The sequence below is a fragment of the Erpetoichthys calabaricus genome, chromosome 13 (genome assembly GCF_900747795.2).
Source record: "Erpetoichthys calabaricus chromosome 13, fErpCal1.3, whole genome shotgun sequence".
Taxonomy (NCBI): Eukaryota; Metazoa; Chordata; class Cladistia; order Polypteriformes; family Polypteridae; genus Erpetoichthys; species Erpetoichthys calabaricus.
This window is the reverse complement of record NC_041406.2, coordinates 66,304,329-66,330,426: the sequence shown is the minus strand read 5'-3', so window position 1 is coordinate 66,330,426 and position 26,098 is coordinate 66,304,329. Positions and strand designations below refer to the sequence as shown.

The 26,098-nt window shown below is 42.7% G+C and overlaps 1 protein-coding gene across 1 annotated transcript; it reads right to left on the bottom strand.

The window, feature by feature from the left end:
- Positions 1 to 340: 340 nt before the first annotated feature.
- Positions 341 to 25,506, bottom strand: zgc:110410 (uncharacterized protein LOC553618 homolog). Its single transcript, XM_051936165.1, has 10 exons — positions 25,437 to 25,506; positions 21,750 to 22,033; positions 17,454 to 17,532; positions 16,264 to 16,317; positions 14,025 to 14,115; positions 12,744 to 12,781; positions 8,371 to 8,458; positions 7,818 to 7,907; positions 1,083 to 1,130; positions 341 to 792 (listed from the first exon to the last, which is right to left on the bottom strand). The coding sequence occupies exons 2-10, from the start codon at positions 22,021 to 22,023 to the stop codon at positions 643 to 645; spliced, it is 912 nt and encodes a 303-aa protein (XP_051792125.1). The 5' UTR covers positions 22,024 to 22,033; positions 25,437 to 25,506; the 3' UTR covers positions 341 to 642.
- Positions 25,507 to 26,098: the final 592 nt, after the last annotated feature.

Here is a 26,098-nt window from a genome sequence, read left to right as displayed (position 1 = left end):
CTAGTCTGTGAGGCGGCAGCGTCGTCCACTGTGCTGCCCATTTACACACACAGTAGAACAAAAATGATAACAAATTTCAAATACACTTAAAAAACGGTAGAATGATGGAAAACTATTTCTGTCATTTTTCAGTTTGAATTTCTTTTCTTTTATTAGATAACCTAGCACCGGCGACCACTATTTAAATAAGTTAGTTGTATTTCATTATTCATTTATTTTAATACTGCATGGCTGTTTGGACAAGATCGACCCCAAGTTTCTTGATAACTGCACCTTTACAACAAATATTGGGATTAATAAAGTATCTATCTATCTATCTAAATGTCAACTTCAAAAGTTGCTCTTATTAAAACAGAAATTTCAGCGGAACAGAACGTGTCATTTTTTACATTGCATTTTACTAAAAGGCGGATAGCTGGCGGATAGCCAAACAGAACTCGCTCTTCTATTTTAGCTCACTATACATTATTGAAGAATTAAATTTTTCCCATAAAGTAAATTTTGAGACCCATAATTAGATCTGTTTAAAGGTTTAAGCTCGCTGTGCGTGACAACTTAGCATGAATTTAAAGCCGCTGAGAAAGTGCGGTTAGTTTGTGACGGAGAAGCCGACAATGGGGCAAAATTATTAAGATGGCCGTTTTACCGGGCCATTCCAATTATTCGCAGTAGGAACAGAAACAGGTTTATAATGTCCAGGTAGAGGTTCAGGGCAGCAAAGATGTACTCCTCAGGGCTTATGCTGTACTTGTGTTTTCCTCCCAACATCAGCTGAGTGTCCAAGACGAGATACTGCAGAAAAAGAAAAACCAAAAAACGTCTTAACTGTTGCTGTCATCGTTTACGCTTCACACTTCTCACACTGCCTTCATTTACAACTGATTAGAAAAGAAGATGGAATTTCAGTAAAAATGTTTGTAATTCAGAAGCAAACACACGACCAGCTAACGAAAGATCCAAAATATTATTAGACTCGAACAAGTCAGAAGATTGATTTTTAAGGCTCCTCTGTGGATAACAGTAAGATTTTTATAAAAAGTTGAAACACTTAATATGTTAGGAGACAAGTAAAGTTTACTTACAACTGCAAAGATTAAGGTCCCGATTGCAGAATACACGATGGACAGCCACTGTGGTGGAGAGGAGAGTGCGTTAGGACACTTATAAGTTAACAGTCGCCATGCCAGACGGAGAGAACGTGCAGACCCCTTCACTTTAACCGCACATCGTTGTGTTGGAGATTTAACCTCCTTAGCATTACATTTCTTTTCAAAAAAAATCATGTAAAAAGTGTTGCATTTTTTGGTTTGAAAAATTACATTTTTATTAAATCTCATCTACTGTAAATCGTGCAAAACACTAAGAGTACAAAGTCAGAAGTGTAGAAAGTATAATAATGATACAAATATTGTAATAATGATAATAATGTGAGCAGCACACTGCACATGTGCGAGTGACGTGAGCGTCAGAATCACTTTCAGTTTCACTGCCTGAAGACAGATTCACGTCATCGTCACTGCACACGTTTCTTATGAGACGCCATTATGAGGCTAGGAGAAGACGCGTCTACACTGTTGCCTGGGTAACATTTGGGCCTGACGCTTACGCAAGACCCGCCCATACCGTTGTCCAGGTAACACTGTTGGCACTTTCCAGGTCTTGTGTGAGACACACGTTCCGTTGCCCAAGTGACATTCGCGACTAGCACTGTTTTTACAGCCCAAGTGACGCTCGGGTCTAACACTATGGAGGTTCATTAGAAATGGATACATTTGCCATGTTTGCCCCTCAGTCTACACACAATAACCCATAATGTCAAAATAAAAACATGTTTTCAGAAAGGTCTGCAAATTATTAAAAAATCAAAAACTGAAAAGTCTCATTTATGTGAGTATTACGTTTTCAGAGCCAGTGCTGTGGCACTCTCAAGTTGTCGTCAGGTGCATTGTGTTCGCTTTACTTATTCTTGAGATGTTTTCTAGACCTTGATTAGAGTCCACCTTTGGCAAACTGACTTGAATTGTTTCAAACCTTTGTATGTGAGATCCTACAGTTCTCACTGAAGGACAAGAACCAAGCCATGAAGTCCAAGGAACTCCCAGTAGAGCTCCGTAATAGCGTGGTGTTGAGGCATAGATCAGAACGAGGGTATAAGCCCATTTTAAAGCTTTGAGTGGTCCCAGAAACATAGTGGCCTCAATAACTGTGAAATGGAAGAAGTCTGAAACCACCAGGATGGCACCTAATGTTAACTGTCCAACCATACTGAGAAGGTGGGCAAGAAGGGGCTTGGCCATGGAGGTGACCAAGAACCTCAAAAACTGCTTTAGAAGTCCCCTGCTGAGAGGGGAGAACCTGTCAAAAGGGCACTCCATTGATCAGGTGCATATGACAGCCTGCGTGGAGTTTGCCAAATGCATTTAAAGGACTCTGAGAACACAAGGATTACGATTCTTAGATCTGACGAGACAACAACTGAACTCTTCAGACAACTCCAAGCACTACGTCTGCTGAAGACCAGGCGCTGCTCATCACCTCCTCCCTCTGCTGGCAGCGTCATGCTATGGGGGTGCTTCTCAGCAGCAGGGACAGAGAGACTGGTCAGAATTTAAGGAAAGAAGAAGACTCAAAACTGCGTTTGCCGCTAAAGTACTGAATTATGGGTCTGAATACTTAACATGAAGGACAGATTTCAGTTTTTGATTTTTTCACTATTTCATTATGGATTATTGAGTGTAGATTGATGGGCAAAAATGGCAAATGCATCGTTTTAAAATTAAATCTCCAACATAATAAAGACTGAATCCACTGTGGTCATTGGTTCTCTGTTTGCATAACAAACAATCTCATAATCAACTTGACCAATGAAAACAAATGTCAATCTCTCAGTGTGCAGTTAGCCTCGAGAAGGACAGGAGTTGAAATGGGATGTACAGCATCTAGAAACCTTGAATGTCTTCTCCAGGTCCTCACCTGTATTCTTGTTTAAGTGTTTGAGTGGCACCCTGGCAAGGGCTGTGTGCCAAACCCTAACCCTTGTGCCCAGTACTGGCAGGATAGGCTGAAGCCCCCAGTGACACTGAGTGGGATTAAGCAGTTTAGAGAATATAATCTATCAGTGTGTCTGTCTGTCTACTCGTATATAATAAAATAAAACAGGTCTGTGTGTCCAGTCCCTCAGAGCAATCTGATTGGCCAGTTTTGCTTTGATGACGCAATGAAAGTGTGAATGTGAGACACACGAGGAGGAGTAAATGTGCAGGATGAGAGAGTCGCCTTCAAAGACGGACGGAGATGAGAAAGGTGCCTTGACAACAATGACCATCTGAGAAGTAGACTTACGGGGACAACGCTTGAGAAAGGGCGCGCCGGTGAAGAGGATCACACACGAATACAGAGGAGAGGAATGCGAAGGGCAAGCGAGAGCAAATACCTTAAGATTATTCTATTACCTGACTTTCACAGGTATCGTGGCTAGTTAATAAAATGATTTTATAGATTATTTTATTGAATATGCTGACATTTCCTATATGTAATTAGTGATAAAAAAATATATATATATGACTGTGAGATATATGGCGTTTCAACTCTATATAGCCTTAATAGGCACCACAGCTAGAGAAGATGAAGGGACAGGCTGGACAAATCTGTGATCCAAGGCTGAGAATGCGCTTCATCGTTTGGCTGCCCTTGAAAGGTGTCCATGAAACCCTGTGAAAGATCTCACAACTCAAACATTCCCTATCAGCCATTGCACTGCTTCACCTCACCAGGTGTCCACAGCTCCCTTCACAAAGCAGAGCCACGTTCTTCACCGGGCTCCTGTAACTGGGCGCCTGCAGCTCTTGCACGTTAGCCTCCACCAACACAGTATTTGGTTCTCTGGAAGACTGAACATTACACAACAGGCCTCTCATTTAGTGCATTTCTTGTACAAAGTGTACAGCCGTCTCCAAACTGAAAACCATCTTGTAGATGGTTCCGTTAAGTGTGTTCAAGCTGTCAAGATCACAACTTCTTTCACAGGGCTTGAAAGACACCACTGTTAAAAAAGAAACTGTCATTATCAAACTTGGGTCACACACTCTTCCAGCACTGAATGGCCAACTAAACTCTTAACCTCTCCCTTCATCTTCTCTAACGGCTGCTATTCGTGCTCACTGAGATCTTTCCATCTTGTTCTCCCCCTGGCTCCCTTCATCTCCTTCCCCTCCTGTACATCAAATCTTTTGTCAGGGCTACAGCATGAGTGAAATTTGTGCTTGTTTAAGCCAAGAGGGCAGCAGATCTTAAATGAGTGTTTCTGGGTAAGTGGAGGATCCTTGCAGGTTGCCATGGACACTGGTTTTGGAGGAAGAGCATAAGAGCCACAAGGAACAAACCACAGAAAACAAACTTTGAGTATGATTGAAGAAGAAACAGTGGCATTTGGTGGCAGCTACTGAGAGTGTAGGATCACCGGCTGGGAGTTTTATCACTGAGAGAGGTGGTCACCTTGAAGGAGCAGAGCCTGCCAGTGTATTGGAGCAGCTGGAGAAACATTTGGGGACACTTGGAGCAGTGGAGGACGTTCATACGGTAAGACTGATCTTGCTTCGTTTGTCAGGGTTAGAGCCTGTTTGGCTAGTCTTTCAAGCAGATGTGGCAGCATATGACGCATTCCCGTTTCTACTCTCAGTTATTTTTAAATTATAGTTTTTACGTTGTGTTTAGGGCAGGGCTAATATGGGATCCACAAAATGTATGGTTTAGAAATACATAAGTTGTTAGGTTGATTGAAAACATGCAGCAGATGTGGAATTGTTGAAATCTGTGCAGCCTGTACTTTATGTTATGCTCATATATTCCATCGGAGTGTGTCCAAGTTTCTGTTGTTGCACAATTTACTGATAATAACATGCGTGGATTATGATAAGGGTGAATTCCGATTATCGTGTTGACCTTCCTTTTAGATCTTACCCTATCTTAGTTACATTAGTAAGGTGTGGTGAGTCACCCTTTGTGGGTGGCACTCGTCACAACGCCACTAATGAAAGCTATATATGAGCAAAACGTCCGGTCACTAACCTTTTAATTTGTTCCTTTGTTGATATGATGTGCTATTTCTTATATTTTTTGTTGCCTTCGCTACAAGATCTAAGCACATGTACATGAAATATGGGGTTTGGACCCCAAGGATTATTTTGGTAACGTCTTACTGTTTGTGGTAGACCATCAAGTGCTGCCACTGATCTCACAGCGTCACCCAGGAGTATATGACATGTGACACAACGAAGAGCGCCAGCATAAAGACCGACACTTTCCATTCTGCAGTGTCTGATCGTATGACTCCCGTGTCGGTGTGAGTTGTTCTGCTTTGTCTGTTTCTGGTTACAAACTAATATTTTTCTGGTTAAAACACTGTTTTTACGATTTTTTGCTTAGCACTTTAAGACTTGTTGACTAGTCGACTGTCTTTTCTGGCTTCGACTCTCGCCTGTTGTCTCTTCCACATCTCATCCCATAATCGTTTAAAATCTTCACAGTCTCGTCTTAAGTCACTACAAAGCTATTTTGATATTTTGTTTAGTTGACTTCAAGATCTTACCTTGACATCACTCAGTCATGCATCGATTTTTATTTCAAACAGAGTATCCAATGAACAGTCATCGGTAACAGTGAGCTACAACACTGAGAGTCGGCCATTCCAGTAGGTTGTGTTTCCTGGAAACTGTGGAACATCAAGACTTGAACAGGGAGACCTCTGTTTCAGTCTGGGAATTTGTATAATGGTCTGACTGGGCAAGCACCACTTGTTAGTTACGCGAACTGGGCGACTGTCAGGTTACAAGGATGCAGCTAGGACAGTTTCCAGTGGAAGGTGACGCCATTCCTTGTCTCATGGACCCCACCATGTATGCCACCAGACACAACCTCCAAGGCCTAATGCCTATGTGGTTGATTGTCAACTGTAAATTGGCGGGTTATGAGCGCTCCCTACGCTGGACTGGTGGGCCAATTAGATTCAGTGACTGAATGGATGGTTACTGGTCTCCCGCTTGTCTAATCCAATTCAGTGTCACTTGGCCAATTTATAAAGTCATCAGTTAAACTGGCACACATACAGTGGCAAGAAAAAGTACGTGAACCGTTTGGAATGACCAGGATCATAAAATGTAATCTGAACTTCATCTAAATTGCAAGTATAGACAAACACAAGGTGATTAAGCTAATAACACACAATTCTAGTATTTTATGTCTGTATTGAACATACACAAATATTCACAGTGTGCTGTGGAAGAAGTAAATGAACCTTGGATTTAATAGCCAATTGAACCTCCTTTGGTGGCAAAAACCTCTAACAAGCACTTCATGTAGCTGTGGATCAGACCTACACAACGTTCAGGTGGAATTCTGGACCATTCTTCCTTATAGACTTAGAAGATCAGGCCATATTTTAAGACATACTGTATTTATACATAAATACAGTTACACTCAATTCTCTTATGTTCCTGAAGGAACCTGTAATACTGAAGCACTGATCTTGTGGGAAAAGTGGGGTTAGGTTTCAGTGGAACACTCGCTCAGATGGCAGCCCTCCACTCTCCAAGACTCAGTAATGATCCTTCCACATATTTGTCTACAGAAACCTTGTTATGACTTTTACTTCAAATTCAGTTATCTTCTGGGCGCTCCACCAAAGGCCGCAAGCGACCACAGCAAAGCAACCGCAGTGGTGCCACTCCAAGCACCTCACTAAACCATGCAAAGGACAAGCACTTAATCAGTTCCTTGTTCGGTCCCCATCATGAATGGGGTTCAATGGCTTTCTCGCACCTCTCGGGTTTGGGTAGACGCACGTTGACCCATTCAGTGTCCTGGGGCCCACATCAAGGATCTGATCCATGAATAGGCGTAATCAGACCGTGGGTGTCTCGAAACGGGCTACACTTTTATAAGTGCGGAAAAGTGGACCTTTTGACGGAATCCACGGATAGAAAGGACTTCCAAGGGATTTCACATATGCTTTCTTGCCACTGTACCGGATATGTGGGAAGAATACTGTAAGAGTTGAATTTGAACCCTCGTCCAATATGCACCCAGCATGTGTCTGAGTCTCATATCCTTCTGGGCTTATGCTTAAAAGCGGATTCCATTATTTTATTATTCACGATGGTAAATGCATTTTTTGTTATTTTTTTATATAACACTTAAGAGAAAATGCTGTATTTTAAGGTATAATCATCGTTCTATTGTAATGCTTAGTACTAAGTTTCCTGTTGATGTACCCAGCTGGAATATAAATTAGACGACTGTTTGACAAGCCATGAGAAAATGGGAAGAACATGCAAAATCTCACGCTCATTAACACATCTCTTAAAATAAAAAGTGACGTACATCCTAAGCTAACAGGACTTCCACATCATCCTAGTGGACGGGGTGAATTGAGTTATTTAAGGGATCAACGTTTGTCAAGTCCCGTTAGCAACGGGGTGTAACCACTTAAAAGATTTCAGATTATGTAATGAATTCCTTGGAATTGTGGTCTAATCAATGAATTGTATAAATGTAGTGTAGTGCAGAGGACACTTTTCTTTGCAACACTTGTTAATACGATATGTTGTTGCCTCTTGCAAGATTTAGATAAAGAGTAACGATTGGCGCTTTCTCCCGCCTGTGTTTTTTGCTTAAATCAGGGCATTCTAGTGGGGGGTGTCTGATAAAGAAGATCTCCATCACACAGACAGTCTCTGGAAACTGTGAGACTAGAACGCTAAGAACTGTGTCACACCATCGTGGGGATGAGCGCATGAAAACAAACAGGCATTGCAGCTTACTTGGCTACGAATAATCGCACAGAGAATTCCAAAGGAGACGAGTGACCAGAGGACAGCCCACATCACTCCGGCCATGAGCGTGAAATCCCACTGCAATGAAAGAACAAAAGAAAGTGAACTGGAGCAACACCAAGGGAAAAGAAACATGAGCTGGTGATTTACGAGTAATAGGAACCACCCAATCCTTGGCTAACACCCGCTGCCTCCTGCAGTGCAATGAAATGATTGCTTACATCCCAAAAGTTACAGAATCTTTTAGGAGAGCTGCTAATGCTTCCTGAAGAGCTGGTGGGACGCGAGGGACCTGCTGACTTTCAGATATCCCAACAGCCCCAAAGTGCCCATTGCTTCAGTCCCAGCTTGTAACCCCCATGATTCCCAGTCTGTTGTAAAGACGTCATTTGTAAATTTTCTGTTTCATACCACACAAGCTGCCCGCGTGCGGAGGAGGCCTGGGCTCCTTGCTACATCAGCTGGGCAGTGGTCTGATTTTAAAGGCCTCCGAACAGCACACAAGGCGCTAGCTACATTTCCTGGTACAAGTCAAGTTTACCTTCGTCTGCAAGGCAAATATCGTCAGGCTAAAGCACACAAAGGCAGTGGCACCCGCAGCCCACATGACAGCACTGGTAGTGAAAAAGCTGCAAAATAAAAAAAGGGAAAAGAAAATGGTAATCACTGGCGATAGGACGTGTTTACACAGCGTTGACTCAACTGAAAGGCGTTCTGAACCACACAATTTGTACATTAGAAAGAACAAAAAAAATCCAACAATGTAAACGCTACCCAGCAGTACACTCCCTCACTGCGCTAGAGCCCTGGGTTCAAATCCCAGCCTGGGTCCTGTCTGCGTGGGGCATCTCAAAGGAGACGTCTCTTAAATTACTGGATTAACCAACCAGGTGTGACATGTCAAATGTGTCTTGGCAGATGCCAAGTGTAACATCCTTTATAATATGACATGGCTGCTGTTTGTCAAAGTACAGTAATCCCTCGCTATATCGCGCTTCGCCTTTCGCGGCTTCACTCCATCGCGGATTTTATATGTAAGCATATTTAAATATATATCGTGGATTTTTTGCTGGTTCGCGGATTTCTGCGGACAATGGGTCTTTTAATTTCTGGTACATGCTTCCTCAGTTGGTTTGCCCAGTTGATTTCATACAAGGGACGCTATTGGCAGATGGCTGAGAAACTATCCAGCTTACTTTCTTTCTCTCACTCTTGCGCTGACTTTCTCTGATCCTGACGTAGGGGGATTGAGCAGGGGGGCTGTTCGCACACCTAGACGCTACAGACGCTCGTCTAAAAATGCTGAAAGATTATCTTCACGTTGCTACCTTCTGTGCAGCTGCTTCCTGAAGCGACATGCTGCACGGTGCTTCGCATACTTAAAAGCTCAAAGGGCACGTATTGATTTAAAAACAAACTCTGTCTCTCTTTCTTTGTCTGCTCCTGACAGAGGGGGTGTGAGCTGCCGCCTTCAACAGCTTTGTGCCGCGGTGCTTCGCATACTTAAAGGCCAAACAGCCCTATTGATTTGTTTGCTTTCCTCTCTCTTTCTGACAGTCTGTGATCCTGACACGCACTCCTTTGAAGAGGAAGATATGTTTGCATTCTTTTAATTGTGAGACAGAACTGTCATCTCTGTCTTGTCATGGAGCACAGTTTAAACTTTTGAAAAAGAGACAAATGTTTGTTTGCAGTGTTTGAATAACGTTCCTGTCTCTCTACAACCTCCTGTGTTTCTGTGCAAATCTGTGACCCAAGCATGACAATATGGGGGGGGGGGGGGGGGTAGTCTGGAACGCAACCCCCGCGATGGAGGAGGGATTACTGTACTAGCTGTGTAAGGCCATGCTGTAAAAACCCGGGTTCCTAAAAACAGTCGAAATCGTCAGAAAATTGAAATGCAGAGTTGGTGGTTTCGTATTGTGGACGTGCTCGCCCCCCTTGCCTATCAGCGGCTAAGTGAGTTTCTTTCTCGTTTGGCTTTCCTCGGTGGTTTCACTTTGGTGACGGAGTCGCTTTCTTTCAGCTTCATGCTGTTGCCTCGTCCTTCTTTCTTCTTCCAACCTGTTAACTTGGGGCCGCCTTGCCGGTTCTTTGAGCTTCATGCTATAGCCTCGTACTTTCGCGCCGGACAGACAGACGCACACACTTCCACACGCAGACGTTTATATATAAGAAGTGTACTCATAATGAAGTGGGGCCTGTGATGGACCAGAGTACCAAGGGGGGCTCCAGCCCCTCGCTAGCTTGCACTGAAAAAAAAGTCACTTCGGGAAAACTGATGGCGGGATATTTAGCTTGAAAAGACTGAAACAAAATAAGGCAGGCTGTGGCAGACCGACGTTAGTTATAAAGTTTAACAAGAAGTGCCAAGGCTGAGAAGAGGGAGAGAAAGAAAAACACAATTTACTGTAATATGGCACCCTTAGAACTCAGAAGCTAACTTCCTCATCGGTGCTTACACCTCAACTGGGTGCCATCTCACTCCCAGAATTCACGACCAGCCACTCCATGCGAGCATGTAGAACGGGGGTGAATGGTCTGGGTGTCTGTTCCTGGCCAGTTACCCACTGGTGACATTCATAATGGAAGGAGTTTCTGGTACTTTAGAAGTGCCATCAGACTTTGGTGAGTTAAACAATAAGTTTAGTATTTTTCAGGGCAAAGTTATTTCTTCACAATCATAAACACACATTTATTTTTCACATTAAATTGTGTTTTGAAGTGATTTATTTATTTTTTTTATATAAAATTGTATAAAATGCGATGCCTGTTCTCATGCTTTAAAATGGGCACAAGTCTAAATGTGAAAGCAAAAGCTTTAAAACTTGTAAAACGAAAAGAGTGTTACGGAGTAATGTCCCATATCTTCAGATAGTTTGTGATTTTCATGGACAGGATATTGAGGAGAGGAGGGGGTCCAGAATTGCATCACTGATTTTTGCAGACAACGTGGTCCTGTGGTCTTCATCGTGCCATGAACTCCAGCATGCATTGGGATGGTTTGTGACCACATGTAAAGGGGCAGGTATGAGGATCAGCACCTCCAAATCTGCAGCTGTGGTCCTCAGTTAGATAACGGCGGACTGTCCTGTCCGAGTGCGAGGTACGTTACTGCCTAAAGTCGAGGAGTTTAAGTACCCTGGGGTCTTGTTCACGAGTAAGGAGAAAAGGGATGGTGAGACTGACAGACAGACAGATTGGGGCCGTGAGTGCAGTTATGCCATGTCACACACACACGTGATTAGGGGGCAGCCAACAGGCCTGATGATGTGCAAAAGTAACAACCGAGGGGATTGGATTCCTAAGGCTTATGCCTTTTTTTTCTCACCTTCCAGGAAAAAAGGTGACGAATAAACAGCGTACCTTTTGGAATTCGGCAACAACGACACGCATGCACAACTCTTCCAGGTTCCGATGATCCGACGCCGCAAGATGACTACACTTCCGGTCCGCTCCTGATGACCTCACTTCTGCCTTCCCTCCGTATCACCACCTACGGTCTAATTTTCCGCTGCAACGTGTCATTTCCTGTCCGTCTGATATATAAGTCCCCCTTGTTTCACGCAAAGATGTCTCATGAAAAGTCGGTTTGCCTGTTTGAATTACGGTGCAAAAGACGATTCCATGAGCTACAGTATACGGGACGGCATCCCAAACCTTTATGAGCCTTTTGTGTTTTCTTATTTTCACAGCGGTCATTATACCGATCTGTAGTGGTGAAGAAGGAGCTGAACCAGACAGCAAAGCTCTTGATTTACCAGTCGTCCCTACCCTCACCTAAGGTCATGAGCTTTGGGTAATGACCGAAAGAATGAGATTTTAGGTACAAGTGGGCAAAATGAGCTTTCGCTGCAGGGTGGCTGGACTCTCCCTTAGAGAGGGTGAGAAGCACCGACACCTGGGAGAGGACCGGAGTAGAACTGCTGACCCTCCGCATCGAGAGGAGCCAACTGAGGTCAGGCTTCTGATACTGAAGTGTCCCTGTGGAGGATTTATGGGCACGGCCAGCTGGGAGGAGACCCTGAGGAAGACCCATTTGTTAAAACCAAGTACACAATCGCAAGGAGTGGCATTGCAAGTCACACACTCAGGACAATCAGCGCACACGCTGTACCAATGTACATGTGTAGAAAAGACAAGATGGCACAGAGTAAATGCGGCAAGGCCACAGACACGGTAGACCCTACAATGTATGCTTGACACGGACACGCATCTGAGATTGCACCGACACTGAAGCTGGAAGAACTGATGCAGCATGGAATTTGACTGTATAGGAGACAAATTTATGAAAAATAAAATCCTCTGATAATCGAGTGCGCAGACGTCTGCTGTTTAACCCTTTGAATCCTGCCCTCCCCAGCATTTTGGCCTTACACCCCTAACCTCCCCAGCAATTGTTACAAGCATGCCTCAGAATGTGTCAGACACGTTTACTTAAATCAATCCCTTTGCTGCTTCATATTGGGCACATTCTGTGAGTCGTAATGTGTTCCTTTCACGTTTTGACTCCTACCCCATGACTTCCATTTTAAAATGCAAAAACAAGAAAGTTATTTTTTATAATGTACAAAAAATGCTTCATATTAGAAAAGCAACTTCAAGTGGCAAACTAATACATACTCTAACTTGGACTTGGAAATATTGGTAAGCGGTTACCCAGCCTCCTCCTTGGAGTCCACCGACTGGCTCTCCAGGTCTTCATAGATGACGCGCTTGGCTCGCCCACAAGTCGTTTTAGTTTCACCCAATGGCCTAGTGGAGCTTTGGGTTTCTGCACGCACCACAAAAGTTAAAAGTTCCATGACACACACAATCGGATACTGGGTTAGAATCAACAAAACTTTAGTTTTCAGTTTTTTCTGAAATTTGTTTTCCATTAAGAGAAAGAAAAGAAAATTGAGGCATACTTACACCGTTACTGAACCAAGCATCAGGCCTTCTACAACAGTCTAAAATGAAAAATAAAACAGTGTCTTTAATAAGTGGAGGCAGAGAGCGCGTTTTCTTTATTATTTATAGGCACAAGTCTTCTAATCCTGTATCTACCGAGGACCATTCACGTCAAAATGTGACATCACATGATGGCCTCACCTGGTGGCCTCACCTGGTACCACCTCAGGCACAGGGACAGTTGTCTCAAACGTGACCGTCCTGCAAGTGTTGAGTGTGGACCAGCAGCTTAACTACAGCCAGCCAATGGTGGACCACCCACAGGTCCCTTTACAAAGTGTGGCAGGCAGGGGGGGCCCACAGCTTAACCTTCATCCAGTCCAAGTCAGATGGAGTTGCGCAGCTAAGACCTACTCGGGTTCAAGTATTGTCAGCAAAAAAAAAAAAAAAAAAGAGTAGAATGGGCATAAGAATGGCAGCACTGGACAGCTGAGGAGTGGAGGAGAATCACTGCGTCCAACGAATCCCAGTCTCGGATAAATGGACCCAGGACATGATGCAATGAACCAAGCATCAACATTGCGGGCTGATGACGACCGTGTGATGGTTTCCTGGGGGCGGTGGACTAATGCCGAAGTGCTGGTGCACGCTTGAGCAACCCTGCTGGGGAAGTGTTCATGGCCATCGCCCCTTAAAGGCCATTTAAAACACCGTAATGCTGGTAATGGTTGGCAGGAATCACGAATGCCAATATAACACTCATTCATGTGAACATCCAAAGAACAACCTAAATGACCGTTGAAGTCAGGCCCAGCATACTCGCTGCATGTAGCACACGCTTAGCTACAGATGTACGGTATTCAACAAGATGGCCACCTTGATTAAAATTGACACTTTTTTTATAGTTAGAAATTATTAGGACTGAACACAGAGTGGAGTACTCGGGAGGACCAAATGTTCATCTATGGTTATTGAACTTGCCAAAGCCTATCCCAGCAACCTTAGGACTGGGCCAGAAACCAGCCCTGGATGAGGTGCTAGTCCATCATGGAACACCTTTCAGATGAAATGACCCTTATAGACAAAGGAGAATGTGCCAACTCCTCAATGACAGCGAAACAGCAATGCTGACCCCACCATGTCACCTAAGCTCAAATGTGCTAATCAAAAATGAGTTCAGTACACAGTGGGTGTCAAAGTGCAGAATGTTACCACCCTGATGCAATCTTATTTAAATTGGTCAGATGCCAGCGATCGAGGGTTGGCATCTCACAAATAACTGAGGGAAGCAAGAACACTTACAAACAATCCTAGAAGGATGAAGTTCAGCGGAACTTTCCGACGGGCATCTGTGCAGCAAGCGAGGATAATGGCGAGGACAAGCACTACTGGCCTGAGACAAGAAGCAGAATGTGAGAACGGGCGGCACAACAAATATGAAACTTCAGTTGAAACTGTACAAATAAGAAAGACAGGCAGATTAATCACAGAGATGATGCTCCACCATCTTTATGATATCTGGTGAATTTAAATTGTCAGGGTGAAATGTGCCCTGTGATGGACTGGCATTCCATCTTTTATAGGATCCACCGCACTGCTTAAAAGGTAGGATGAGAAACGGAACGGAGAATTAGGCCGTCCATCTCTCCATCTTCATTGCTGCAGCTCCTGTAAGGTGCAAGGCAGGAAACAATTCAGGGTGGGATGCCAGTCCTTCATATGGTGCCTTTTCATGGCCAGTTTGCTGTCACCAATTAACCAGACGCGCATATGCACATGGAGAACAGGAGGAGATGGTGGCCAAGCTAGGAACTGAAGTCGATGCCTAGGAGCCGTGAGGCAGCAGCCAGTGTTGTTTTACTACATAAATCCGAGTTTTTTATTGCAAGGAATTGGCTCATTTCACTATTAAAATGTGAATATTTTCGATGTAATTTGATATTGCTTTTGTACGTTATGTTTTTCTGCCTAATACTAAAGGGGATTGGGGGGATTACTCATTTACTTAGCCTTATATCTTTGTTTTGTTGCGTTTTCTGTCTTTCTCCCACTCCCCTTGCTTGTTATTTTCTTGTGTTTTGTGTATTACCGTAAATCCTTGCTATCCACTTATTCCATTCCCTTGGCTTCCCCTATCATCTATTACAAAAGTGTGACCCATTTTGTGACAACTGCAGTCTACTCCCACATAATTATGGTCACACGCAGTAGAAACAAACGCCTGAGAGAGTGAGCAATAACAGATTTGTGATGTCCTTCAATGTTCGGAGTCTACAAGTGCACTACACTGAATGGATCAATGCGTGTCTACCCGGGGCCGATGAACTCAATTTGTGATGGGGATCGGGGCTTGTAATTGTTTCCCATAAATGAGAAATTCCCAGTAAGTGTGGGTGATAAGCTCACACTGAATAAGACCCTGCACACTGTACACTCTCCCGGTCGCTACCACTGACCGGATGGTTTAGAGAGATCATCAGATCGGTTCTATCGCAGTCAATCACGGCATCTGATGAAGAACCTAAAAAACAAACTTGGCTGTAGGGAAAGTAATAGTCCTAACACGGTTTCTGCAGATAACCTACAAAATGATTACCATTGACCTTCGTGGGGTGAGAGTGGAGGGCCGGCAAATCCAGACGACCCCTTTTCTTTTCTTTTCTTCTCTCCCCAAAACCAGCGTAAGGCTGGAACCTACCTCTGTTTTTCCCATAGGATCAATGCTTTTGCATCTACAGGTTCCGTATCCATGGGGTCTTTCAGAAACGTAACCCCTGCGGATAATAAGAATTATAATTTTGCTTCTTCCCTTCCCCTCTAATTATGTGTTACGGTGATTGCCTCCGCTCTTTGCTGAGAGATTATTAGCTGGCTAATGACCCGCTCTTGTTCTTCAGCTCACTTCTTGTGAGTTCCCTGTTTGCAGTTTTGTTTAAATCTTTCTTGCTTTTGGATTCTCTCGTTTCAATCCATTGCTTCAGTATGAAGAATTAGAGGATTTTGGGATGAAGAATGTTGTTAGGTAATTGCTTTTTCTTTTGTCTTTTTCCCTGAATTTAGTTTTGCAATTTTTTTTGTCATTTTGATTTTGGAAATTTGTTTATTTTTCTAAACATTTTGTTGGATTCTTTTCCACTTTAATGAAAGGACAAGTGTCTGTGTGTCTGTCTGGTTGCTATGTCTGTCATTCCAACAGATGGCACATCCCAAACATTAACACTGCTTTTACAAATCCCACACCCAATAGGATATAACAGACCTATGAATTGCATGGCGCACTGCAAATGTTAACACCGAGGTTTGCGTTGATTGGAGAGTTTAGCATTTGTTTGATGGGTTGCACATCTAGTCTTTATTCCATTTAATAAATTAAAATTGTATGCAAGGCACAAGCCAACCCTAACTGGGGTCAATCTGAGTCCCACCGCCATCCACATTAGGATAACATTTGAAATTGACTTCTTCAAATCCATCAACATGTTACAATAAAATGAAACCCAATATGTCAGAATCACAGCCAGCACACAGTCCAAGTACTTACAATGTGGTGTAGGTGAACCATGGGTTCAAGATCAACCAGTTGTTAAGTAATGGCCTACAAGTAAAACAGAATGTGTACAGTTTAGGCTGAGACCGAATTGTTAGCACAGCTCACACGCTCAGTACAGTCTGTCCGCTCATTCATTTACTGAACCCTATGGTCACATGAAGTCAGAGCTTCTCCCAGCTGCTTGCGATACAAAAGGGAAACCCACCCCAAGAGTGACACCAACATTCACACAAGCCTCGACGACTGAGAGATGTCAATTATCCAATTATATGTACTATGATGTCGGTAACCTCGAGCTTATCCAGTTGCAGTAAAGAAGTCGATTAGCCCACGGCTGGTCAGGCTGCCAAACATGGTGGTCCCTCTTATGACGCAGTAAGCTCTCTCTTTGCCAGCCTGTACTGCGGTTTGCTTCTCCCATTTGACTCTCCAATTCCCCTCTCCCTGAGATACAGCAGTGGGATATGAAATCAGGATCTTGGGGTTATTCAGCAGCCTTCTTTACTGTGTTCTCCTTTAGTGCTACTGGGTGAGCTACTGTATGGCTTACTGCTTGCTGGATCCACATGCTATAAGACAGATGGGAGATCCAGAATTGGAAATTCAGGTGAACGGAGTTCTGAGAATTCGGAGAAAGAGATATCTAAATCTTCAGAGCTGCAATACAACACTAATCTTTCACCTCAGTCAGTAATCTAAAATTAAAGAATATCCTGGTCAGCCATAAATGGTATTTTTAAGATCAAAATTATATTTGGATTGACGTGATAAAATGTCTAATGCATTTAACAGTCCTTTGTTTTCACAAAAAAGCACCTTCATTGCCCTTTGTGCAGACCAAAGTAGTCAAACAGCAAGCCATCCCAAATTCACATGAAATGTCACAAGTGGGAAGCCCCCAGCACGTGAACACAGCATGACTTGGTGACCTGTGTGAGGACGTGAAATGGAGAGGAGCGACACTCGCATTGTTCAATAGAAACGACTGTCCTCTGACCTAACAACACTCCACCCAGAATGACTGCTACATTAGGCTTCTTAGGCGAAAACCACTTGAAGGATTTTGGCAACGCTAAAGGCAGCTTGCTTGCTTTTCTTGTTAGAAATGGTCCATGCTAGTCGCTAGAAAGTACACACTGGACTCATCCTCTCATACCCAACATAATGAATGGTTTGCTTACCAGTAGATGAATATGCAGATGATGCCAGCCGTGATCACCAACTGAATCATCAAAGTTATGTAGACTTTCCTAATGAAGGCTGGGGAACACAAGGAGAGCAGGTTACATTTGCATGTGCATAGGTAAAGCCCACTTATCCATTTTCTAAACCCACCTTTACTTAACCTCAGGCTCCTGGCACCATTAGGTACAAGGCCAGCCTAGGATGGGGTGCTAGTCCATCAATGGCGTGCTTACCAATATCTGGTCAATTAAATTTCACAGACTCAGTAACTGGACTGGAGACTGAGAGCCAAGAATAGGACTGTGGTGCACCAATGTACATCATGGGATGTTCCATGTAATTTTGTAAGTAATTGCAGCTCAGTGGGCAGTTTATTAGGACAATCCTCTGGTTGTCATGGGCAGTGCCTACTGCAGTCACACCGCACAGTTTGCAAGTTGGACCAAGTCACACTGAATGTAAATGCAGAGCAATTGGTGGCTGCAGAGCAGCCTAGAAAGGTCCAATAACCGGATAGCGTCCGGCCAGGAGCCGGTCGCATCAGCCGGCTACAGTAGACCAGTCCAGTCCAGTAGCCGGCTGATGTAAGAAGAAGCTGACAGACAGAAATCGCAGTGTCGTAGGGGAGCGATATCCAGACAGGCATTGCAGGAATAACATTCTCTGCCGTCTTACGTTTAGTTGTTTTCAGTCATACTTGAAGACGCTGGGACAAAGCCTTATCTTTAACTTAACTTTAGGACCTTCAAGACAGGAAAGAAGAAGCAGAGCACAGCGTGCACCGTGACTTACACCTAGTGCAGTTCAGTGCTGCAAGAATCACAACCAGTCCCAGAGAGAAGGAAACTTCAAAAAATGCAAAAAACGAATCCCTGTCTTGTTTTGAGCTACTCAAGCAATGCAGGTTAAACAGTACAGTGGCTAAGTGTTGACCATGGAATTGTGGTGTTAGCTTATTGAAATTAATCTTTTGGATATAAGAACATTCTCAGGTATCAAGCATAATCCTAGTAAGAGTTTATCAGGATCACACTAAAAGAAATGGAAGTTTAGGGTGTAGTATGTAGATGGGTGCAAAAATGGCTGAGACACAGGAAGCAGATGGTGATGGTGTGAGGAGCCTCATTAGAATTGGCCGATGTTAAGAGTGCTGTTCCAAGGGGTCAGTGATAGGGCCACCGTTATTTTTAATATACCTGCACAGTTGCACCCATATGTTTACATAACCTGGCAGAATTTATAAGATGTGTACCACACATTTAAGAAAAGATGACTGATCGGGCAAAACAAATTTCATTTACTTTTAATGGAATCCATATTAAACTAAGCCATCACAGAACAGCACAACCGTTAAACAAAACACAGTAATAAGGAAAATAATGACATAGTCGCTGTTCAAAAGTTTGCATACCCTTAGTTCTTAATACTGTTTATTGCCCACGTTAGCATCAATGATGGCATGCAGTCTTTTGTGATAGTTGTGGATGAGGTACTTGATTTTCTCAGGTGGTAGAGCTGCCCATTCTTCTTGGCTAAAAGCCCCCAGGTCCTGTAAATTCTTGGGTTGTCTTGCACGTTTGAGATCTCCCCAAAGTGGCTCAATGAACTGAGGTCAGGAGACTGCGATGGCCACTCCAGCACCTTCACTTTTTTCTGCTGCACCCACCAAAGTGTTGACTTGGCCTTGTGTTTTGGATCATTGTCATGTTGGAAGATCCAAGTGTGCCCCATACGCAGCTTCCAGACTGATGAATGCAAGTTGTCCTCCAATATTTTCCGGTAACATGCTGCATTCATCTTGCCATCAATTTTCACTAAGTTACCTGTGCTGCTGTAGCTCACACACTCCCAGAACATCAGAGACCCACCTTCATGCTTCACAGTAGGGATGGTGTGTACTTTTCGTCATGGACCTTGTTGTACCCTCTCCAAACATAGCGTTTATGGATGTGACCATATAGTTCAATTTTGGTCTCATCACTCCAAAGGACTTTATATAGAATTATTAAGGCTTGTCTAGGTGCTATTTGGCATATTGTAAATGTGCCGTTTTTTGGTGTTGGCACAGTAAAGGCTTTTCTTCTTGCAACTCGACCATGCAGGCCATTTTTGTTCAAGTACTGTACCTTCTTATTGTGCATCTTGAAACAGCAACACCACTTGTTTGCTGAGAAGCCGGAATCTCAGCTGAAGTGGCTTCTTGGCAGCTCGACAAAGGATCCTGGCAGTTGTCGCTGAAACCTTGGTTGGTGTACCTGACTGTGGCCTGGCAACAACAGAACCCCTAACTTCCCACGTTTTTAGTAGTCAGAACACCAACAGGTATTTTCAGATCTCCAGATATTTTTATATCCTTTTACTGATTATATACAAAGCAATCTTTTCTCACAGGTCCTTTGACAGTTCTTTTGCTTTTCCCATGGCTTGGTATCCAGCAAAGTCAGTGCAACTCTGGAAGAATTTAAATGGACTCTTTATACACAGACACTGATTACAATCAAAGAGGTTACAGGTATGGACAATCTCTCTTAATTACCCTTAATTTGAACCTTTGTGTGTATATTATCAGCCCTGACATTCAAGGGCATGTAAATTTTTGATTAGGCCCATTTCAGTGATCAATATGATTTAAAAAGGGCACACACAATAATGTGATAATGAATTGCCTCGCCTGAGCGCACTCCCTAATTACAAGGAAAGCTTTCTGCAGGATTACTTAAATTGACCAAACAATGTCTAATAAAACTGTCAGGGTATGTAAACTTAAGAACACGACTGTATATAAAATGAGCTGGATAGGAATATAAATAACAAGCTGGTCAAGTTTGTAGAGGATACCAAGATAGGTGGATTAGCAGATAATTTGGAATTTGTTATATATCATTCCAGAAGGACTTGGATAGGATTACAGGTTGGGGCAGATTTGTGGCAGAAATGTAAAGTATTACACATAGGAAGTAAAAATGTTAGGTCTGAATACACAATGGATGGTCGGAAAATCGAGAGTACACCTTATGAGAAGGGTTTTAGGAGTCTTAGTGGACTCTAAGCTATTGACTTCCCGACAGTGTTCAGAAGCCATTAAGAAGGGTAACAGAATGTTAGGTTATATAGCATGATGTGTGGAGTACAAGTACAAGGAGGTTATGCTCAACCTTTATAATGCACTGGTGAGGCCTCATCTTGAGTACTGTGTGCAGTTTTGGTCTCCAGGCTACAAAAAGGACATAGCAGCACTAGAAAAGGTCCAGAGAAGAGCAACTAGGCTGATTGCAGGGATACAGGAGATGAATTATGAGGAAAGATTAAAAGAACTGAGTCTATACAGTTTAAGCAAAAGAAGATTAGGAGGAGAGTTAAGATTAAAATTATGAATAGAATTAGTACAGTAGAGCAAGAATGTTATTTTAACATGACTTCAACAATGACATATCGACACAGTTGGAAACTTGTTAAGGGTAAATTTCATACAAACATTAGGAAGTTTTTCTTTACACAGAAAGAATGATAGACACTTGGAATAAGCTACCAAGTAGTGTGGTGGAAAGTAAGACTTTAGGGACTTTCAAAACTCGACTTGATGTTATTTTAGAAGAAATAAGTGGATAGGACTGGCGAGCTTTGTTGGGCTGAATGGCCTGTTCTCTTCTAGATTGTTCTAATGAGATTTTGCATTTTTTGGACATCACTGTAAACCACATGAGGTAAGTGACAATTTTTTAAATCATTTTTGGGTAGACTATTTCTTTAAGGCTGATGCCGTTAAGATCATTTTTGAACTCCTCCATCCACCGGATTAAGAAAGTGGTTTTGTTTTCTGTCGCTTACATTTAGACAACTAGTTGGTATCCACATCAACATGTTACTTCCAGTGTGGCCATTTTGTGTAAATAATATTAAAAGATAACACATCACCTTGCTTGTTAATATGAATAATGTTGGTAATAGAAGATTTAGTTGATAATCTCTTCCTTTTTCATTTTTTTGTTACATATTCCGGCTCCTACAGATATGAAATTCTAATCAGCTAGTTCAAAAATGACATTCAATGTGCAGTTTACAGCAAAATGTTTTGATGGGAATTTTACTGCACTTCAGCTCGCTACTAAAATAAGAGTTTGAGGGAAAACACAAATGATTCAAAATCCAAGCCACCAATGGAGAAATTATTGAGTGGTAAGAAGGACCCCCCTCTAGTTTTAAATAACACAGTACTCTCCTTCCATTGTGAGCTCTCTGAGAACAGACAGATACAGAATTTCATGGACATGTCGAACAAGTTCATAACTCACCTCTTCTTACAACTTTTTCTGTAAAGTCGGTCGCCATTGCAGCTGCAGAGCCATCCACGTAGGCTGGGGGCAGGTTGCTCTGGGGGGCCTCCGCTACGATGACCGTAGGAGGCTCTGCGTTCTCATTGGAAAACGAGTAGGTCGCTGCCATGATGCCTGGATATGGAGGCGGATTCTCCTGAGGACATGTTTTGGTTGCTGGCTTCGTTAAGACAGGTTCTGAAGGTTTGTTATTTGGAGTTGGGTTTACCTGATTGGTTTGTGCTTTTTCCATGCCAAGTGATCTTAAAAAAAATACAAAATAGATCAAATAAGTTATATTGCAGATTACTAATTTTTTTATTTTAGTGTGGAAAGTAAAAGTTTTCAAATTTTGATTCTTGATTTATGAAACTGACCTCAAGCTGGACACAACTGCTACTTTGTAACACTGAACAAGTGAACTGATGTTCATGGAAGTCGATGAGGTGACCTGATGGTACGTCTATAAAGCCACACAGCCCTGATAGCATGTAATGGTACAATATCAAAGAGCAATGATTAAAACATCAGTTCAGTAACTCCTGTCCCTCTGGTAAGTTTGGACAGACTCATTGTTGGACAGTTCTTAGGGAGCCATGACCATCCAATCAAACTTCTAGGCTCATTTGATTTACTGTATACAGCACCTTTAAAAACAACTAAAAGTTGACCAAAGAGCTTTACATAGAATTAAGCTAATAGTAAGAAAGAAAAGCCAGATAAAGAATTATATATTCAGTACAATATACATATGCAGTAAACCCTTGATATCTGTCACTAAGTTAACCGTCAGTCTCCATTAACCGTTCAGGACCAAAAAAAAAACCCCATTGTACTCAGCAGCGCCTACTTTATGACTGCACTCCTACCGCGTGCAGCGCGCTGTGAACTGTGCACATTGGAATCACTCAGCCAGCCGGCAACTACACTTCCAAGACCTGTGGCCTGGATAAATTACTGAGATTGAATCTTAAATATCAAGCCGTACCTCTAACGAATTTAATTTTCCCCTCAATCGACGGTTTACACAAGCACACAAAAACAGTTATGTCAAATAAGTGAATATTTTAACTGGAAAACAAAACACTACTGCACATTCCCAACGTAGAAAAAATATATATGTATATCCCTCCACCAAAGCAGCAATGTGACAACACCATATATAATTATATACACACAATAACAAACCCTCCCTTGCCCCTGTAACATATAACAAACAACAACAATGAATGAAATACGGAATGAATGATCGTGAACTTGAGTCCGAGTGTTCAACTGTCCTGAATGCGGATGACTGGTCAACAGATAAGGGATGCCTTTGGATTTCCCGGAATAAATGGAGCAACCTCAGCGTGAATCCTCGGCGCATGGTGGATGATGTAATCCGACCCTGGGGTCTCTGGTGTTGAGGGAATTGAAGTCAGTCCGGCGGAATGAAAAACAAACTGGATACAAAGGTGCGATGTGGTAGACCGCAGGTAAGTTGATGCGTTGTGGTGAAATGTTATCTCCGTCTGTCTCCTCTCCTCCTGATTGTTTATATAGTCATGAGCCGGTTGTAATTGATTATTATACACAGGTGCCTTCCATTATTAAGGGGCTGCGGTCTCTTTCCATCATCCCGTCCCCCCTGAATTTACAGGGACGACATTCACTGACACACACATAAGCAGCAAACGGGACGATGGAAACAAAACGCACTCGGCACTAACATTGAACAACACACTAGCCCCGCCACAACTCTCCCTTGTGCTAGCGCATTGTGTTCTTCCCCAGCACCACAGCATTAGTTACGTACCTGCATTTTTGTAGCTTTTCTCTTTTGTTATAATTAATCTACTATACATTGTTATGGCCGATAAACTTATGCATGTGGTATTGGAATCATCACAAAAATTATTAAAACATTTACAAAGTGGCAGAAGTGATTTTTCATTTTACGGAGTAGGAAGAACAACTGAGAACAATATAAAGCATGATGCCGCCAAAATTGAAAAACGTGTTGAAAATGGAAACCAGCACCAGCAAATTGAAATACAGAAGACATATTCAAAATTTAGATGCAGAAATGTTAACACAGTCAGAATTTCTATGGGTCAATGGGCACATTAAGTTCACCACTGACAGCTCACGTATTGAATTTGTTCACGGAGCAAATCCTTAATCTCTGACTCTGTTCTGAATGTGGTGCAGGGTTATAAAGTGAAGCATTGATCATAAATTGGTATTATTTTGGGCCGTCAGTGTTTATTTCTGTCAGTAGGTCCTCTTCCTGTGCTGCGACCTCTGAGGATAAAATAATGGCTACGAGTGCAAATCCTTATTCAATCCGCGGTTTCCAATTCTCTGAAGTAGTCAGAGTTTATCTTTGTAGTCTTTACTAGTGTGTACTTTTGGTTTTGACCCTCTTGATCTCTCGACCACGATTATTGTCTCTTGTATTGGGCTTCGGTTTCGTTTTGCTTTATCCATCCATTATCCAACCTGCTATATCCTAACTACAGGGTGTGCAGGAGCCAATCCCAGCCAACACAGGGCGCAAGGCAGGAGACAAACCCCGGGCAGGGCGCCAGCCCACCGCAGGGCACACACACACACACACACACCAAGCACACACTAGGGACAATTTAGAATCGTGCTTTATATTTTATTTATTTATATTTTTTACACACATCTCCCAGTTGTTGCTCAAAAGTTTATCTGCCAGTGTGCTGACAGAACAGCATTGGTACCATCTGCCAGTCAAATCCATCTTAATGGTGCAACGTGTTCGGAGAGCACAGCCACAAAGTATCACACTTTGTGAAATGGTGACATGGCATATAAAAAAAAAACAACAATAAATAAAACTCTACTACCTTGTAGTGGTAGAAAACACCCACTTGGTATTCCATGAGATTTAAAACATTCAAGAAACTACAATAGGAAAATGATTTAACATAACACAGAACATAGTGTGACATGTACGTATACTTAAAATTATGTTTGTTCATATATGGGCAATTTTTATGATGTGTAGGAATTAAAAGAGACTTATCTTGGATTGAAGCCCACCCAGACACTGAGCTGAAAGGCGGCCATTCTTTCTACTGCTCTTGAATTAAAAATGTGTAAGCAAAAGGTAAATTCTCTTGGATGTTCCCCTTTGAGCACAGCCTTCATATGACAAACCCCAACCATTGACTTACTTGTTTGCACTACAGACAGACATCATTTTGTGTGTGTGATGAATGCCAGAGTCATGTCACATGTTTATTCATAAAACACCACACGTATAAATGGAAAACATTCAAAAACAAACTGTTACAAGAAACTGAAGAACTTGTGATGAAAGGAACCTGCCACACCATCCCTGTCTATTTGGTGTATCACAAAGGCCACTCGCAGGCCAAAGTCTACATTTTGACCAGCAGCGGTTTCCATGATGACAACATTCTGATCTCCTTGAACAATTCAACAGACGATAACAAAAGCAAACAGCAAGTAGCCTTCAAAAAGCTGCTGCCTTCCATGGGGATAAAACGCTGGGGTGTGTACGACCAACCGCAGTCTCCCTTTCAAAGTGACAAAATGTTCTATAATTTGCAGATCGTGACCCACAAGTCACCTCAAACAACTGTGACAATTATGACACCAGGTTGAAACAGGAAATGTAAATCTGCTTACCTTGTTATGTGTTAGCAGCTGAAAGAGAGGAGTGGGAATCGATTGAGGAAGGTTTTCGACTGTAATATCTTAGTGCGTTGCCTTCTCACACGCTTATTTCAATTTAGCCACTCCTGCGCCTTGCCCCTCGTGACGTTGGTTCATTAGTGCTTTCACCAAAAGAGTGTCACACAACCTTATCTGGTTAGCTCTTTGTGAATTGTGATTAGAAATCAAACCAGAAACCATTATGCAATATAAGAGAAAATGTACTTTCAGTTTTAGCATCAAAAAAAAAGCGGAAAAGATCGGCTAAGAGGTAGCCAGCCAGTACCGTAAGGCTGGGACAGGCTTGGGGAAAGACGGCCATAAGAGAAGGAGAGAGATTGGGCAAAGAAGAAGAGCGGCCTGATGGGCAGAGTGCTCCAAGTAGATGTCCTCCACAGGCCAAGCATGGGAGATCTTCAGTAGCTGATGGCCTGCTACCAGTGGGCATTGGTCGACCTTTTTCTACTAAGGTGTAATGATCAGGGAAGTGTACTTGCTGGCAGCTTATAAGAATATGCCAAGCTGCTAGGTGTCATCAGGAATTTTCTACATGAAGATCATGTAGCCCAGGCTTTTATGTAACTGGGACAGTAGCTTCTTTAGCTTTTTGTTTACCCCAGGAAAAAAACATCAAA